Source organism: Euphorbia lathyris, chromosome 2, assembly GCF_963576675.1.
Source record: "Euphorbia lathyris chromosome 2, ddEupLath1.1, whole genome shotgun sequence".
NCBI classification, from domain to species: Eukaryota; Viridiplantae; Streptophyta; class Magnoliopsida; order Malpighiales; family Euphorbiaceae; genus Euphorbia; species Euphorbia lathyris.
The window spans coordinates 43,720,012-43,739,948 of NC_088911.1; the positions used below are offsets into that span (position 1 = coordinate 43,720,012).

Below are 19,937 nucleotides of genomic sequence, written 5' to 3' on the forward strand. Positions count from 1 at the left end.
GAGGGGGTGAGCATTTGTTGGTGTAGTGACCCCGACCTTTGCAGTTGTAACACACAATACTCGACACATCAGCCGATTGTCCCTGTGACTGTCGTCCCCAATCAGACTGAAAACCCCTTGGAGTTGGATTGTTATGACCACGACCGCCATGGACACGACCCTTGCCGCCATGACCACGTGGCATGTTATTGTTGCGAGATGCAAATTGTGTTGATGGTGTGATTAGAGTTTCTTTACGCTCTTATCCAATCTGAATTTCCTCATTCAACAACATACCATAAAGATGATCAAAAGAAATTGACACATATTGAGCATTTAGGGAACGACAAAATAAAGCATACTCATCGCCTAAACCGGCTTTGACGTAGTCGCAAAAGTCATCATTGCTAATAAGAGAGCCTAACATAGTCAAGTGATCAAACCAGACTTTCACCTTTTGCACATAGGTGGTAATGGAGTCATATCCACGTTTCATATAACGTAATTGGTAAAGGAGATTCCGAACCTGAGGACGAGAGCCCTGTGCAAAAACATCATGTAATTTTTGCCATACTTCAATAGTTGAATGAGAACTAATTTTTGCCATACTTCAATAGTTGAATGAGTTTTACCGAGACACTGTGAGTGATAGAGCTATGGGTAGAACCCATAAAGGAAGTAGTCGGACTCTGTGGTGATGAAAACATGGACCCAACCATGGAGGAGTTGGAATTAGGAAGAGACGATGATGAGGAGTTGCTGGTTGTGGAGGGAATGGTGGCAGAATGGGTTGCAGAACCAGTCGACATTTTAGGCAGGGATTTTTGTCGAGAGAGAGAAGAAAAAAACTGTTGAATTTAGGTCAGGGAAGAAGATGGTTGCTGGTTGGTGTTGAGGTAGTCGAGGTAATTGAATTTTTTTTTGAAGGAGTTGTGTCAAAAGAACTGCTGAATTTTGACGAGGAAGAGGGAGTGGGTGTTGATTCAGTAGAGAGATAAAGGGGAAAATAGCAACTAAGCGGAAGAATGGATATGAAGTTTTCAAAAAATAAGGGAAAAAATGAAGGGAAGATACCAACCGAAACTAGGAGGGAGACGTCGGCTAGGGTAAGAGTAGGAAAATTGAAGTCTTGTTTCTTTAAAACGCTTATGGCTCTGATACCATGTAAGTTTGGTAAAACTGACTTGAATATTATTGATTGGATACTCCTATATATACAAATACCCAAGCCTAGCTACCATAGGATTCCTAGATAGTGTAGAATCCTGATTCTATAACAATACGAATACGTGTATAATTAGTAATTATATTCCTAACTGAACTAGGATTATATTCAACCTATTAAAAGTTAACCGGGCAAATGAGTTATTTAACATTTGTAGTTTATTTTAACATATAATGGGTTAATGGATTAATAAGTCATATAACCTGCTTAACATATTTTGATATATATCAGGTTAATGAGTTAAACGAGTTGTGTTAATTTTTCGCTCATAAATTATTCATTTAAATAAACGAATTATCCAGGTCAATCTATGTCAACCCGTTTATTAAACGGGTCGTGCTAGAGTTGACTTATACCAGCATAGTAGGTTGACACGACCCGTTTATGAATCGTGAATCCATATTGACATCCATATTCAGCTAACAACAATTTGCTAAACAAGACTAAAGTGGAATTTAAAAATTATCTATTAATAAAGGTTAAGTTTTAAGACTTATTGGCGCTAGACCTGGCCACGGGCCCGGGTACCCGCCCAGGCTCGTGTCCATTGGAGCGGGCTTGGACAATGCTAGTTGATGTTAGGCCCAGCCCGGCCCAGGTCCGCTAAAACCCGTCTATTTTTTTGGGCGGGCTTGGGATTAATAAAAATAGTGGGACCGGCCCAGCCCGGCCCGTCTATTAATATTAATTAATAGATTTTATATATTTATAGATTTATATATTAAATATTTATTTTTAAGTATTAAATTTTATTTTTCATAATTAAATAATTATGTATATATGTTTATGTGGGTTTATATGGGCTGAGCTTGAGATTTGATTTTTAAGCCCGAGCCCAATCCGGTCCAAACCTGCCTAAATTATTAGTAGGCTGGGTTGGGCTTGGACTGAGGACTTTTATAGAAAAGCCCGTCTGGCCCGGCCCGACCCCGGCCCAGCCCGACCCATGGCCAGGTCTAATTGGCGCCTAAAAGTTTTTCAATTATCTCTAATTGCATAAAAGAATATCCACGTTACTCTAAATTTTATTCAACACTATAAAAAGAAAAAATTGACGAAGTATTTTAGATAAAGTTTGATATGAGCTTATTAAAAAGAAGAAAAAATGATTGGAGGGTATAAACATTTAACAATGAATTACAAATAATGGAAGAAAAAGGCCAAAATCATCTTCGAAGGAGAATAATTTCTCTATTTCTTTTTGTTTTGTTCCGAAAGAAATAATAATTCAAACAAATCAGTCAATGAAAAACTCCCTCTATAAATTCAATTTAATCCACTATTTGCAAATATTGACTGTATTTATAAAAATTACCAGAGAAAATACTCCGTTTGAAGAATTTATTTTCAAATGGTAAAAGAAGCTCCGCTCCGTTTTCAAGACTTTGAAACCCGGTCCCACTTTCTCGGCTCGCCGATGAATTCACGAAAACGGACGCAGACAGAACAGCAAGAAACGAATATGTCTATTAATTAATAATTTTTTAAATCTGCGACAAAAAGAAAAGAAAATAAAAATTCTAGATGAACAAGAAAACAAAAAGAAACTAGCCGTTAACCCTTGATTTCAAATCCCATTGGTCACACTCTTACAAGTTACAAACGTTCATTTCATAGAGAAGACAAACAGAGCATATCATTCTTCTTCTTCTTCTTCTTCTTTGAGGACCCAAACCTCTCCCCCTTTCTTTCTCTTTCTCGCTGACGCTCTCAAGCTGCGCTAACATCTGCTTGCTTTTGCAGAGGGGCGCTTGAGATTTCTGTGAGTATTTACTTCTTTTTTATATTTGATTTATTACCTTTTTCGTCGAGCTTAATTTAGTTATAAATTGAAGGAAACTAAGCCTTTGATTTCATGATCTTTCCTTATATGATTATTCTATTTGCAAAATGAATAAATGCAAGTTACTTTAGTTTCGCTGGAATTTGTTCTCCCCCTCAATTTGTTCAAAGTATTTCATTTAATATGAGTTGGCTTTGAAATTAAAGTAGATTATGGTTGATACAGTTGCTTTATCGGATGCTGAATGCGAATCTAGCAAAACTCTTCCTCAAAGCCATGAAGAAGGGCTTAATAAAGAGGATAAGGAGGAATTATTTTGTTTTTTTAATTTCCCTAGGTTTTGGTAGATTTATATATGGAAATTGATTATCAATAAGGGAAGAAAATGAAATGATCTACATTACTCTGTAGTTTCCTTTTGTAGCTTTTTTTAAGATAGATGATGAGAGTTAATAGAATTTCCTTCTTTATCATTCTATTGTTTAACAATCAACCTCTTTTTCAATGGGGGCCAAGGGGGAGAAGGGTAGGGTTTGGGTGGTGCAAACGTGGCGCTTAACAATATGAATTAAGGAGGATGCATTATTTTTTTTTTTAATCACTTCAAATTGAACACGAATGTTAAAGTGCATAAAATCATAATTTCTTAATCGGAAACCTACCTCAGCTAGTTTATCTACTTTCCGGCCTTATAAGGAATATGGATCTTTGTGTAATCTTGTTGTTTACCCTAGCAGATTCAGAACAGGCTCTATGCCATTTTTTCTGGAAGATATTAAAAAAAAAAAAATCTGCTTCTGGTGTAAGTTTTTTGTTCAAAACATCTCTGTTTATGTTTTTTTTATGTGATACGTGGATACTAGTATCATAGATCTCTGAGATAAACATTCAAATTTGTTTGCAAAGCATCATTTGTAATAATGTCAAGCTTAAATTGCTGTGATTCCGTAGGAATGCTGATTTATTGAATAAGTTCTGGCTATCTATTTTCCAAAGAACAACATATGTGGCTTGTTCAATCTGCGATATTTTTGAAGTCCATTTTTCTTATATGTTCTTCGGGGGGTTGTTTACAGTTTCTGACTGATATCCTGTTTGTGGATAATACTCGATTTTGGCAGATACAGATATTGTAGTAAGTTCCATAGCAGGAAGAGAGAAGCACTAATTCCAAAGCCTCTTCCGAGAGGAATACGCATACATCAATTTGACTCTTCTAAATTCGATTAGAGGAAAAGTGTGATATTGATTAAAAAAAATGACTATCAGAGCCCCAGGAACACCAGCCTCTAAGATTGATAGGACGCCAGCAACAACTCCTGGAGGTCCTAAAGCAAAAGAAGATAAGATTGTAGTTACTGTACGGTTAAGACCTCTAAACAAAAAAGAGCAGTTAGCCAAAGACCAAGTAGCATGGGAGTGTATTGATGATCAGACCATTGTATTTAAGCCGCCAACTCAGGAACGAACACCTCAGTCAACTACCCCTTTCATATTTGGTAAATCAGCAAGCATTGCTCCTCTGTACATACGTTTATTTTTGAATAATAGAAGTCTTCTTGTTTCTAAGGTGGCATAAATAAAGCTGTTGGTGTTTTCCCTTCATTTCAGATAAAGTTTTTGGTCCCAGTAGTGTAACTGAATCTGTGTATGAGGATGGTGTCAAGAATGTTGCCCTATCCGCTCTAATGGGCATAAATGGTAAGCATATACTTTATATTGATGTTATTCATATCCTTTAAGCTTTACGTTATATCTTTTACCTGTGCTGAACAATTAACTTGTTCATATACTACAGCAACAATATTTGCATACGGGCAAACCAGCAGTGGAAAGACATACACAATGAGAGGAATAACTGAGAAAGCTGTCAATGACATCTATAACCACATTATAAACGTAAGCTTTATTAAATTCTGATATTTACACATACAGTATTCTCATATGGAAGTTCTTGACTAAGCATCAGTTTGATTCTTCTATGGGTTTAAAATTCAGACATGTTACTTTATTTTCAAAGTTGTGTTGATTCACCTTTTATTTCTGTCCTGGATGCAGACCCCACAGAGAGATTTTACAATTAAGATTTCTGGACTAGAGATTTATAATGAAAATGTCAGGGACCTGTTAAATTCCGAATCTGGTAGAAACCTCAAGCTTCTAGATGACCCAGAGGTATACATCTAACTCTTATGAGAGTTGATCTTGTGCTTTTCTTGAGCTCTCATGTGCTGGATAATCTTATTGTGATTTGCATGTGCAGAAAGGAACTGTGGTTGAGAAGCTGGTGGAAGAAACAGCAAGTAATGATCAGCATTTGAGGCATCTGATCAATATTTGTGAAGGTAACGTATTTAAGCTCTTTATTTGTCATGGTCAGCTTACTCTGCTAATGTAAGTTGAATAGCAGATTATTAACGTATGGCAAATTGTATTGTAGCCCAAAGGCAAGTTGGTGAAACTGCCCTCAATGATACTAGCTCAAGGTCACATCAAATTATAAGGCTGGTAAGATTCATGGAACATTCTTCTCATCTTTCATTGATAGACTTTTCCACAATTCGGCAAATGCTAATGTGTTCTTTGTTTGTAACTGAACGCAGACAATAGAAAGCACACTCCGTGAAAATTCAGATTGTGTGAGATCATTTGTTGCTAGCCTGGTAAAATTTGACTCTGTCTTCGGATGTTTTATCGAATTGCATACACGATTGATTAATAATTCTTACGATCTATCCATGTCTTGCAGAATTTTGTGGACTTAGCTGGAAGTGAAAGAGCTTCACAGACTCATGCCGATGGTGCCAGGCTCAGGGAAGGCTGCCATATTAATCTTAGTTTGATGACGTTGACAACTGTGATAAGAAAGCTCAGGTCAAAGCCTACATAATCCAACCTATATGTAGAACTATTCATTAACTTCTTGATGTTACCTCTGATATGTTTCGATGGATTCCTAGATAACACCTAAGCGCTACTGGCAAAATGATCTTAAACTGAGTTCAATTAACAAAATATTTGCCCAGAATTTTCTTATTATCCACTAAAGCATCCAATAATCAGTTTTCCTTTACTCTATATTCATGGTTTTATTTCTTGGTTTGCAGTGTTGGGAAAAGAAGTGGTCACATACCCTACAGGGATTCCAAGCTTACTCGCATACTGCAGCACTCACTTGGTGGCAATGCGCGTACAGCAATCATATGTACTTTAAGTCCAGCACTTTGTCATGTTGAACAATCTCGAAACACTCTCTTCTTTGCCACAAGAGCAAAGGAAGTTACTAACAATGCGCACGTCAACATGGTACTTACCCTTTATTTTTTACTTGTTTGTAAGAGTTTCCGCCTTCAGCAACACAAATTGAAATATTATTTTCTTCCCTTCCATTAGGTTGTTTCAGATAAACAACTGGTGAAACATCTACAGAAGGAAGTGGCCAGGCTGGAAGCAGAGCTGCGAACTCCTGATCCTAAAAAAGAGAAAGACTTGAAAATTCAGCAGGTGAACTGCCATTTACTTACAACTTAGTTCAATTTGATATAATGCATTTAATTAATGAATCTGCCATATTTACATTTCGTCATCTTATTGGCGTCCAGATGGAGATTGAAATTGAAGAACTGAGACGACAGAGAGATATGGCACAATCTCAGGTGGATGAATTGCGAAAAAAGCTTGAAGAGGACCAACAACAGGTCTACTCTCCTCCTAGCAATTCATATCTATTTCCGCTTCTACTATTCCTAATCACTAGTCCCACTCTCTCTCCTCACCTTTTCCTTACTGGTTCATTGCAATGCAGGCTTCAAGCACTATGGAGTCACCACGTCCTTCGGTAAAGAAGTGTCTCTCTTATTCTGATGCATTGTTCCCAAAACTTGAGAGCAAGGAGATAAGTCGCGGTGATAGAGGGAGAAAAACTATGATTAGGCGGTCTATGAGGCAATCATCAACTGCACCTTTTACTCTAATGCATGAAATTCGTAAACTTGAACATCTTCAGGAGCAACTTGGGGAAGAAGCTAATCGAGCTTTAGAAGTACTACAAAAGGAAGTTGCTTGTCATAGATTAGGTAACCAAGATGCAGCCGAGACAATTGCTAAGCTGCAAGCAGAAATAAAAGAAATGCAAGCCATTCAACCAGCTTCTAAAAATGTGGAAATGGACAATGTTGTAGCCCCTAACAAGAGTGTCAGTGCCAACCTCAAGGAAGAGATAACTAGACTGCATTCACAGGGAAGCACTATTGCAGATCTTGAAGAGCAGTTGGAAAATGTTCAGAAGTCTATAGACAAACTGGTGATGTCTCTTCCTACCAATAATGCACAATCTAAATGTGAATCAATTTCCAAAGCTAAAAATCAACAGAAGAAGAAAAAGCTACTACCTTTGGCATCAAGTAATGGAGCCAACATGCAAAACTTCATAAGGTCTCCTTGCTCACCACTATCAACTTCTGAACAAATTTTAGAAGACGATATTGAAAATAGAGCACCAGAGCATGAATATACCGTATCAAGTGAGACTCAGCCAGAGTCTGAGAAAGGAACTCCAACAAAGAATGAAGAAGGTGGAGATGTCTCATCAAAAGAAGGCACTCCAGGCTTTCGACGTAATAGTTCAGTTAATATGAAGAAAATGAAGCAGATGTTTCAAAATGCAGCAGAGGAGAATGTAAGAAGCATAAGAGCATATGTAACTGAACTAAAAGAACGTGTTGCTAAACTGCAGTATCAAAAGCAGCTGCTTGTTTGCCAGGTATAATTTTATAAATTCATGTTTGTCTTCCAACTAGAGTTTCATTCCTTTCATTGGGCAATACATGTCAACTGCATTTGCCATCATTCATTTTAGGTACTTGAGCTGGAAGCAAATGAAGCAGCTGGCTACAATATTGAGGATGAAGAGAACATAAATGACCCAGGAGAGCCCCAAGTGTCCTGGCAAGTAACTTTTAGGGAGCAAAGGCAGCAGATCATTGAATTATGGGATGTCTGCTATGTATCCATCATCCATAGGACACAGTTTTATTTGTTATTCAAGGGGGATCCTGCCGATCAAATATATATGGAAGTTGAGCTTAGGCGATTGACTTGGTTGCAAGAGCATTTGACTGAAATTGGCAATGCAAGCCCAGCTCATTTTGGAGATGAACCCACAATTTCTCTATCATCAAGGTTCCCTTCTCTACTTGGCCTTATAACTAAAATAGCATCAGCATATTTGCAGTTATAATGAATAATAATAATTGATTGAATTCAAATTTTGATATTAATCTTGTGTTGGTTTCATGTAATACAGTATTAGAGCATTGAAAAGAGAAAGGGAGTTCCTGGCAAAGAGGTTGACCTCACGTTTAAGTTTGGAGGAGAGAGAGGAATTGTACATGAAATGGGATGTTCCACTTGAAGGGAAGCAGAGGAAGCTGCAATTTGTGAACAAACTATGGACAAATCCTCAAGATGCAAGGCATGTACAGGAGAGTGCTGAGATAGTGGCAATGCTGGTAGGGTTCTGCGAAGGAGGAAACATGTCAAAGGAGATGTTTGAGCTCAATTTTGCAGTACCTACTGATAAGAGGCCTTGGATTATGGGCTGGAACCAAATTTCAAACCTTCTTCATATATGAGCTCTGCATTTTTCTTATCTTGTAAGTATTTCGAAATTTCGGTACATGTAAATCAATTTATGGAGTTCTAATTTATTTTTTTATTGAATTATGGTGGTGCTGATTGTGCACACTATGCATGAGAAGGTGGTTTGGATAATCTTTACATTTCAATAACAAAAGATTCATTCATTTTGCTTCTAACGATTGATAGTGTTGTTGTTGTGCCCATATATGGGCTAGTTGAAAACAAAGCTAGCCTAGATGATCATCAGTACCTAAACAAAGCTAGCTAGTTGAAAACAAAGCTAGCCTACTTTCTTATTAGGGGACCCACTGGAAGGATTGCTTTGCTAATTCTATATTTAAATTTTCTTATCTCTTTTCTGAAATGAAAACCAGCTAAATTCTTATTAAAAAAGGAAAGAAAAGAAAATGAAAACTAGCTAAATTGTTTGAATTTTGTCGTTTCAAGAGCCATGGTAATACTTTTTTTTTTTTTTTTTTTTTTCAGTTTCACATAGGTGTAAAACATGATTTCTCGAGTAAATTTTATTACTCATCTATATTATTGGTCTAACAGCATAGGAAGTCATATCCAAAATCGGTGACAAAATAGTTTAATTTAACAGCAGATAATAGAACTTTCATTAATTATAATATGCTTGTGATGATAACCAACTAATAGAACCAACCCCTTACAGATAGTGCTTTTTTCTCCCAGCTAGCTAGTACAAGATAAATCACACCAAAGAAAGAAAAGTTGGGCACATGAGAATGTGACCCAACGATTTATTCCATTAACAACTACTAACTAGTGCTCCACTACTTAGACATAATTTATATGAAGATCATACCACACACAAACAAACTTGTGATTGAAATTCAACAAGTGAGGATCTGAGAATGAAATCTAACACTTGGGGAAGGGAGTTCCACAAGTGGTAGCAACTTTCCTAGCATTTGGAGTGTTGATGAACTTTTTAAGGTTTTGGTTCCTGAGATATTGGCAAAGACAAGGCTTCTGTTCCTTAATCTTAGTGCAGCATTGCTTAGATGGTGGTGAGGATGATGTGATTGCACTTACACATGAGCTTAACTCTGTTGGGGTGCATGTTACTGCCATTGTTACCTCTGCCTCTGCTACAATTAGCACAAGGAGTGTGCAGATTGCCAAATATGATGCCTTCATTTTTTAAGGGAAAAACTTGGGGAATAAAAGAACTCAAAGGTTTCAAGTGTGTTGGGGAAAGAGAGGGTGGGTTTTGTGTTGTGGTAGGCTTTGATGCATCAATAGGTATTTATAGGAGGGAGATTGGTCATAAAGGATGATAGAAATGATTATGCAATAAAGAATTATGTAAATTCTTGACCACTTTTTCTCTTTCTTCAAAAAAAAAAAAAGAAAAAAAAGAAAAGAGATGCGCAAGTTTTACCATATGGATACAGTTGTAAATTGTGCGGGGTTGAGATGGGATTACTCCTTCAATTCTCCGTCTTTGTTTAGATAAGGAATTTGTACCGTATAATACTAATTCAATTACTATGTTTTCTTTTTTCCAAATGTTCAATTCTTTAAATTTCAAATCATTCAATGAAAATGAGGATCCCTTAAAGTGGGAAAGAGGTCTCATTTCTTATTCCATCCCCGCCTCTAGTGATTTGCAATGTATGTGAAGATCTTCTTTATAAATATCACCTTAAAAAGATATTTAAACAAAATGAGATGCTTTACATTTTATTTAACTCTTTAAACAACAACCTTTTCAATTTAGGGTAGTGCATAAATTATTTACCAAAAGAGTGCTTCATATTTGATATTGACATTATTAATGCACTTTAGCTTAGTAGTACACTCCTATTTTATGTATTATGTATACTATGCAGCTTTAGTTTAGATCTAATAGCATTACTTTAATAAAACAAAGAATCTTCAATCAAAATTTGAAGCAATAAACCAATAAAATTGCAGCAAATAAATAGGAAGGATACATAAAATAAGATCGGTCTTTTTCTTATGTAGTGCGTACTAATTTGCAAAAATGATTACACTCTCTTTCAAAGTCGGAAAGCATTTTTTTTCTTAATGCTCATGATTTTATCCAATATCATGACATTTTTTTAAGTAGCTAATATATCAAGTGAGTGCTCTACTTAACTATTTTGAGATAGTTGATTATTGCTTCAACAATTATTTTTATGTGACTGATAAATATATTCATTTAGTAATTTAGTAACTTCATGATGAAGGATATGGGACTATGGGTGCAAGCCAGCCCATTTGAGCCCTCTTCGTCGGATCAAAAGGTGAGTCCAGTAGGAATTTGGATCATTTCATCATAGTTTAAGGGTGACATTGAACCAGATGTCAACTCCTATAAATAATAAGATCTTATTAGTGGTAAAAGGATCTTAATCTCTCTTACTCTCATCGGTAATTAATCTTCTGCTATCTCTATCTGATACTAACTTGACCATCAGAGTGTTCTCAATGGACTGATCCTAATATAGGAGGAGGTCAACAAAAGAACAATGACCAAAAATCTCATATCTATATTATTTGGTGCGGTGAGCGTGGAGTAGCATACGACTCATTTCTCATTTTCAAAGTTATTTCCTCCCGATGGCTACTTGTCCAGACGAATTAATGGCTAACTTCCATCTAACTCCGACTCTAGTCAAAGAAATGGTGAATCCCTCGGTTCTCAACACCAGCTCTCCCTCAACAAAAAAATCATCAGGGCCCAGCAATACTGCCACAGAATTTGGGTCCCATGCTATGGAGAGTGAATCCGACGAAGAAACTAGGGAGCCATCTAGGTAGTTGATCAATATGATGAAAAGCTTTCAAACTACCCAACCCATTCAGACCGCATCACAAATGAAAAGCCTCGATCAATAGCATATCCTTCAGGAGGATAACCAAATTTTTTTGGAGTTCTTGAAAACCCAAGTATCTACGCATCAACAACCCTGTTGCAGAGCACCAATGACAGTCTCTGAGGCAATCCCAATTGTCATACAACCAATTATGCAATTGTAATTAGGTAACCCGATGTAGAATTTTTTGTAACTACATCTCTAGTCATATTTGCATCTATGTAGCCAACTAACACACGTTCGGTACCTCCAAAACATAAACACATTTTGAAAGTACCACGAATATACATGAACATCCATTTTATAGCTTCCTAATTTTCCTCTTCTAGATTTGAAAGGAATCTACTCAGGACACCAACTTGATGTGCAATATCTGGCCGTGTACACACCATGGCATGCATTAAACTTCCAACTGCTGAAGCATACAGAAATGTATTCATTTCTTCCTTCTTTTTATCTGTTGAAGGGCTCTGCTTGGTAATAAGGTTAAAATGATTAGCAATGGGACAACTAATTATTTTAGCTTTATCCATTTTAAATCGTTGAAGTACTTTCTTGGCACTTCTGTCTTGAATGATTCTAATGACAAGAATCTGCTTTACTGGCCCCAAGTCTTCATGGAAAAAGACTTGTTTTGCTCACTTGTTTCTTAAGACTGTTAATTCTGAAAATATTTTTGCCAACAATAAATATATCATCTACAAAGAGTAATAAAATATTGAAATCATCATTAAAGAATTTTTGAACAAGTACATAGTGATATGAAGTTGTCTTTTTGTAGCCTTTCTTCCCTATAACAGACTCAAACTTTTTGTACCACTATCTATGTCTCTCCTTCAAGCCGTTAAGACTCTTCTTTAACTTTCAGACACAATCCTCCTTTTATTTCTTTTGAAACCCTCTGGTTGCTCCATGTATATATTTCTTCTCTCCAAATCACCATGAAGGAATGCAGTCATCACATCCATTTTCTCAACCTCTAGGTCATGACTTGGTGCTAACATTAGCACAATACGAATGGATGTCATCTTCACTACTAGAGATGAAATCTTGTCAAAGTTTGTGTCTTTTCTTTGATTTGTATCCCTTTACAACTAGTCGATATAGGTTGTGAATTAGCTTCTTCATTCTTGATCCTGAACATCCACCTATTTTTCAAAGCCCTATTGCGCTCAGACAACTTCACCAACTCGAAAGTTTTATTCCCAATCCAAGGACTCATCTTGCATGTCTTTTCTTTGATTGTATCCCTTTACAACTAGTCGATATAGGTTGTGAATTAGCTTCTTCATTCTTGATCATGAACATCCATCTATTTCCAAACCCCTATTGCACTTAGACAACTTCACCAACTCGAAAGTTTTATTCCCATGCAAGGACTCATCTTGCATGGCATAAATCCACTTCTTATAGTGTTCGTCATTTATGTCTTTTTCAAAACTTTCTAATTCTCCCCCATTAGTGATTTCCTAATAATAATTCAACATTCTAGTATAATCATGAGAGAAATATTTATTTAGTTTATCTAAAATTTATCTACCTATTTGGCTTGGACTTTATAACAATTTTTTATTATCAATTTTTTATGTATCCGAAACAATCCACTATCAATCGTTTTTCAGTAGAGGCTGAATATAGAACTGTGTCCACAACCATTTTGAACAGTTTTAAAATAGAGTTGATCTTCTTATGTGAATGCACTAGGATAATTAATCAACCATATACATAGCAACTAATCCAATGTTTTTTTGGTTAACGCCTAGAAAAGAAAAAACACACCAAACTACACAACATGACTCAAAACAGTTCCAATTTGATCATAAAAAGGATGTCCTCAAGGCCTAGAGGAGGCACATCAGTCTCATAATGACCCAAAGAATCATGTCCTGTGAAGTTCACTAACTAGTCAATAGCACAGTTCCTTTGCTTGTAAAAATGCACAAAAGTAAGGACCCAATCTATGTCATATAACTCACGACACATGGAAATCAACCAATAGAAAAGGATGGTGGTGAAGGATCTCCTCTATCATAAAGTCCAAAATGACTTTCGAGTCTAACTCAATAATTAAGCTACGAAAGCCTTTTCTCCAATCGATCTTTAGGCCAATGAACAACCCCCACAACTCAGCAACAGTAACAGCACAAATGCCGATGTTAACTGTAAAAATATGTTATCCATTTACCCCTCTCATCATGGAATATGCCTCCATCATAAGAAGAGCCTAGATTGCCTTTGCGAGCTCCATCGGTGTTTAATTTGATCCATCTCAGGTTCGAGGGATTCCAACTCACCCAAATAATTTTCTTCGAGATATTCAAGTCAGAATTATAATTACTGACAACATCACTAACCTCCTTGAATTTGTCAAGCAAAAACAACACCTTATCTCTACGAAAGGAAGTACCATCAAAGATTAATTCATTCTGCAATTTCTATATCCACCAAACCGTAATAGCAGAAACCATGGACCATTGAAGCTTTTAAAAAAGAAGGAGGTGTTAATGTTAAGGCACTGCTAGTTTTGGTTTTGTTATCAGAAATAATTCTAGTAACCTGATTGCTACATTAGCTGGGCTTTTATCTTGTTCCTTAGACCCCCTCATTATTGAGTGTCTTAGTGTGCAGGAAGTGTTGAGTTGGTTGAAAGAGCACAATTACAAATATATATTATTTTGGAATCTGATTCTCAAACATTTTCTAATGCTTTTCATAGTATAGATGAGATATATTCTGTGTTTGGTTTTATTATCTCTGATTTTTAAATCCCTTTGTGCATATATCATTAGTTGTCGTATTAGTTTTGTTAGTCGATCAATGAATCATACATGTATAACATATTCTAGTTAGAGTTGCCAATTCTGAGTCTAGTTATGGAATAAGGTCATATTCCTCCTCATCTTCTTTGTAACATTTTGCTTGAGGATTCTTAATAAAGTTTCTCTTTTCCTTTAAAAAAAAGTAACGCAAATCATCTATAATTAAATAAAGGGTTAATTACAAATAACTATTCTGTGGTTTGGCCGATTTGCGATGTGGTACCTGTGGTATTTTTTTTGCAAACACAACCTCGAGGTTGTCACCGTTATACAAATAAAGGAGACGGCCAAAATTCCGTTAAAAAGCTGTCGTGGCACATGGGCAATTTAGAAAATTCGATTTTTTAATTTTTTCTTTCTCTCTCCTTCTTCATCATCATCTTCTTCTTCTTCTTCTTCTTCTTTTAATTTTGAAAATTCCAGAAATCTGAAAATTTCAGACGTGAAGAACGTCTGGAAATCCTAGAATTCTGGAATTTCCAGAATTAAATGAAAAGTAGAAGAAAAGAAAAAGGGAAGATGAAGAGAAGAAACAAAGAAGAAGAAAAGAAATGAAGAAGAGGAGAAAATGGAAGAAGAAGAACATAAAATGGAAGAAGAAGAAGAACATAAAATGGAAGAAGAAGAAGAAGAGGAAATGGAGGAAGAAGAAGAACGAAGGAGAAGAGAAGGAGAAGAAGAAGTCAACCCAAAAAGTAAAAGAAAAAGTCAAAATTTTTCTTTTCCAAATTGCCCCTGTGATTTAACAGATTTTCTGCCGTCTCCTTGATTTTGCTAACGGTGACAACCTGAAGATTGTGTTTGTAAAAAAAAAAAAAAATACCACGTTATTTGTAATTAACCCTTAAATAAGCTAACAACAATTTCTCTTTCAATATATGCAATATTAAACAATATAAAAGATATTCATCTTCGATTCTGTTTTGAAACTTCTTTCCAATATATTAATAATTGAAAATGATCGCTTTGTGGTTATCATGGAAACGATTAAAGTGAGATAAGAGTCACCATCTCTATACACAAACAAATAAATGTTTGATAATTTAATATCAATTTTTAATGATAAGAACCTACAATTCTAAAATCTAATTGATCATACAAATTCATATAACATAAATCTATAATTATAAAATTGCAAGAAGAGGGAAAAAGAAGAAAATATATCAGGCAAAAGTGAAAATAATGTAAATTGAAAACGAGGTTGAAAATTTGCACAAAGAAAATGACAAATTGAAAATAAAAAAAGTTAGAATTTTTTAGAAGAGAGAATGACATAGCAAACGAAGAACAAGTGAATAATATAAATAAAAAGAATAAATAATTAGGACACAACTTAATGTGAAATCAAGGAAAAAAAATAACAAAATAATAATAAAATTGAAATCGAGCTTACAAAATAAATAAGACTTGACACAGGTGAACGCTAACTAAGAATATTGAGAGGGCCAAAAGCCTTCACTGATATACTAAGAGCACTCCTGGTGGGACTAATTTCTATGTTATTTTGTAAAAATAGTTGTAAACAACCACTAGATGTGGTGTTACTAATTTTGCTTTATTAGCAAAATTGATAATAAACTATCTCTCTCACACTTGGCAAAACGCCATTTTAGTCCTTTAAAATTGTGCTTTGATGCCTCAAAAAAAAAATGTTTTAATCTCTCAATCTATTTTTTATCATATTATTTTTTTGCTTGCAGTCCCTCAGTTTATTTTTTTCATTTCAATATTTTTTTTGATATTAGTTTTTTCATATTATTTTGTTGGATAAATATATCCCCGGAAAAAATGAAAAGGAGGAAATTAGGGTAGGCAAGTGGGAAAGGTGAGCCCAAATTCCGGAACTTAATCCAATGGCCACTTTTGGCTCTCCATACTACACTTGTGCCTTTGGCTAAATAGCTAATGGCCTTTCACTCACTTTAAAATTGGGGAAAATTACACAGAAATTCATCTTCTGAAAATTATTTACAATTATGTCAAGTTAAAATTTTGAATTATATTAAACTAGTAAAATCAGTACTTTTAATATATTTTAAGAATTAGAATTTATAAATTAGAAGTCTATAATATATTTTCTAAGGTTTATGATGTATGAATTGGAGTCTAGATTTTTTAAATTATGGTGTAAAATCATAATATATAGAGAATAATGACATATTAAAAATTAAGTTTGGTAATATGATTTAGTTATAATTTTATACTTAATTATGATATTCATGTATTTGACCATTTATTTTATCATTAATTAGGTAATAACCAAGTTTTACGTAATCATTGATAAGACCAGTAACATACTAACATGAAAAGGAAAGTGTCTAAATAAAAATTAAGCTGAAATATATAATTAAACCTGGAAGATGAAAAAGGGTTAGGCATGCTCTTTTCCCATCTCATAAAATTGTGTCGTGATATGAGTAGAAAAAAAGAAGTATATACAACCTAGATCAAAATGATGTTGTTTTAGTTTATAGAGAAAAAAAATGGCCTAATGCTTCCCCAGTCCCCTCAACTTGTCTAAATTGGTCATTTTACCCCCTCAACTCATCGAATATCCTATTTACCCCCTTAACTCCATAAAAATAGTATTTCTCACCCCTCAACTTGTCCATTTATCCCCCAACTCATAAAATGTTCTATTTACCCCCTTAACTCCATAAAAGTGGTATTTTTCACCCATTTACAATCCGTTATCGAAGCCTAAATTGATAAAAAAATTTAAACATTAAACCTATATTTATGATATTTTGTAAGTGGAACCTAAATTGATACTTCCCCAAAAATCATAGGCCTATTTTGGTACATTTCCCTACATATAATGTATTTAATTTGTTTATATTAATGTTCTTGTTATTTTTATTTTTTATTCGTTCTTTCTCTTTTCAACTTTTTTTACTACTATAAAAGGGATAAGAAATACCATTTTTATGGAGTTAAGAGGGTAAATATGATCGTAAGTTGTGAGAAATACCACTTTTATGGAGTTAAGGGGGTAAATAGGATATTCGATGAGTTAAGAAGGGGTAAAATGACAAATTTGGACAAGTTAAGGGGATGAGAAATACCATTTTAATGGAGTTAAGAGGGTAGATAGGACATTCGATGAGTTGAAAGGGTAAAATGACCAATTTGGACAAGTTAAGGGGGTTGGAAAAGCATTAAGCCAACAAAAATTTAAGACCAACCCTTATTTTTCAACCCTTGTCAATTCATATTTGTTGATTTGTAAGAATATAAAGCTGATATTGCATTGTCAAAACAAGCTTTTAGGCTTAATACATCATTTGCCTCCTAAATTTGTCCAAAAAGTTTGATTGGTCGCCTGAACTTTCAAAGTGTTTCGATAGCTCCTTGAACTTGCATAAAATGTTCAGTTAGCCCCATGAACTTACATAAAATATAATCAATTGATCACTCGGTCGTAAAAAAATAAGTTAAATTCGGAAGATGTATTGTACGAGTCTTAAAAAAAAGTAAAACAATCAAAATCGGGGTATGCAGTTCTAATATTAGAGAAAACAAGTTGTATAGTTGAGCAAGTAATAACTTCATTTTTAATTTATTTTTTAATTATGTAATAACATTCTAAGATGCGTGGAATACATCTTCCGCATTTAACTTACTTTTTTGAGATCGAGTGATCAATTGATTACATTTTACACAAATTCAGAGGGTTAATTGAATATTTTATGCAAGTTCAGAGGACTATCGGGACAATTTGAAAGTTCAGGGGACCAATCAAACTTTTTGGACAAGTTCAGGGGACAAATGATATATTAAGCCCAAGCTTTTATCTAAACGTGTATTATGTCATGTATGTAATAAAGGGTGTCAAAAATCCAAAATCAGAAAATTTATGTATGTGATGGATCCAAATCTCAAATATAAATTACAAAAAAAAAAAAAACAAAAAGTGATGAATTTAGATGTATAATTATGTATTAAGTTATTGATTAAAATATGATGTAACCAAAATTAATAAAGAAATATTATAGAAAGCTCAACGAAAGGGTTTCAGACTTTATCATAAACTAATGGCATAAAGTATTAGCTAAATCTGGAAACTGGGAATATATTATATATATTTCCATAAAATCACTAGTTCCATTATTGATCATGATTATTCTTATTTAATTAAGAATATCTATTCAATAAATAATAAGTTGAGTCTTGTGACCTTTGGTTTGAGCAGAAAGCTATCATTCTCTACATTTAATTACATGCATGCTTATGAATAAATAAGCAGTTTTTGAAAGATCTAATCAATAATTTCCCTATATCTGCGATCACTATACACTATTGATTAAACCAGAATCGATGCAACTTTTTTTCACAAAAAGTAGCAACTTTTTACTAAAAGAATTGCATTGGCATAAAGAAAAATTAACCTTGAATTAAATACGAAAATAGTTCAGAAAACATTTACTTTTTCCAAATATTTATTCAAAAACAGTTTTTTCGAATGTGTATGGGTGTTTAACGGTCGGTTCGATCTAAAAACCAAACAGAAATAAACGAATACCGAATCACACCTAAAATGAAAACTGAATCTAACCGAATAATATTAACAAACCAAACCGAACCGATTATTTCAGTTTTTGGTTTTACCATTTATTCAATAAATTAGTTCTTATTTTATATTAACAAAATCATGAATCCATAATTTAAAATATCTTGAGTGTAATATACTACTGTTGTTTCGGAAACTAATATACTACTGTATTGAAAATGCATTTAATTTTTATATAACTTATAGACAAGCAAATGAACTTTATGGAGGATATGAAAATATTGGTGCATCAAAGATAGATTTTAAGAACTTCCAGAGAGACCTGAAAGCCTATATTAAGGATTCAGATGCACAAATGTTCGTAGATAATTTTGAGGAAAAAAATGAGTTATGGAGTGCATTATTTTTCGAATTTGAAGTAGATCAAGACGACAAACTATGTAGAGATTTATGGCCAGACCCTGTATGTATCAAAAACTACGCTATTTATGGTGATATAGTCTCATTTGACACCACATATAACACAAACAGGTACTACATAGTAATCTTTGACATAAAATTAATGGTTTCTGCCCTTCATATACTATTGTTCCAACAGATAACTTATGTTGTTCCAACACAATAGTCATGTTGTTTCAACAGAAAACTTATTTTTATGCTAAACTGAACATGTATAATATGATATTTGGGCCATTTACTGGGGTTGACAACAACAAAAAATGTATTACATTTGCGGCTTGTTTCGTGGCTAACGAAGATATTGCATCATTTGAGTGAGTTTTTAAAATGTTTCTCAAAGCAATGGACAACAATGAGCCAACATGCTTGATAACAAACCAAGATCCAGCAATGATAGTTGCAATAAAAAATGTTTTCAAAAAAACAGAACACAGATTTTGCATGTGGCACATTATGAAGAAGATGTTAGACAAAATAAGTATGAAAAATTATTCTATGCTCTTTATTTTCTATTATCCCATTCAATAAATAAAATGTTCCAATAGAATACATGTGTTGTTCCATAAGAATACATAAATTGTTCCAACAGAATACATGTGTTGTTCCATAAACATACATTCAATTTCTTCTAAACTCTTTGTTACTAATACATGACGACAAATAATGCAAG

General features: G+C 34.2%; 2 protein-coding genes across 2 annotated transcripts; one reads left to right on the forward strand and one right to left on the reverse strand.

Annotated features, from left to right (window-relative positions):
- The first annotated feature begins 2,747 nt into the window (after positions 1-2,747).
- On the forward strand, positions 2,748-8,803 carry LOC136217965 (kinesin-like protein NACK1). Its single transcript, XM_066004685.1, has 15 exons — positions 2,748-2,966; positions 4,109-4,486; positions 4,599-4,688; positions 4,786-4,886; positions 5,046-5,162; positions 5,251-5,332; positions 5,428-5,495; positions 5,591-5,650; positions 5,737-5,861; positions 6,095-6,293; positions 6,381-6,491; positions 6,590-6,685; positions 6,793-7,749; positions 7,846-8,168; positions 8,293-8,803. Exons 2-15 carry the CDS (start codon positions 4,246-4,248, stop codon positions 8,618-8,620), a joined length of 2,898 nt encoding a protein of 965 aa, XP_065860757.1. The 5' UTR covers positions 2,748-2,966; positions 4,109-4,245; the 3' UTR covers positions 8,621-8,803.
- Positions 8,804-9,205: 402 nt separating this feature from the next.
- On the reverse strand, positions 9,206-9,865 carry LOC136217966 (non-specific lipid-transfer protein 2-like). Its single transcript, XM_066004686.1, has one exon. It carries the CDS (start codon positions 9,789-9,791, stop codon positions 9,513-9,515), a length of 279 nt encoding a protein of 92 aa, XP_065860758.1. The 5' UTR covers positions 9,792-9,865; the 3' UTR covers positions 9,206-9,512.
- Between the last annotated feature and the right edge of the window lie 10,072 nt (positions 9,866-19,937).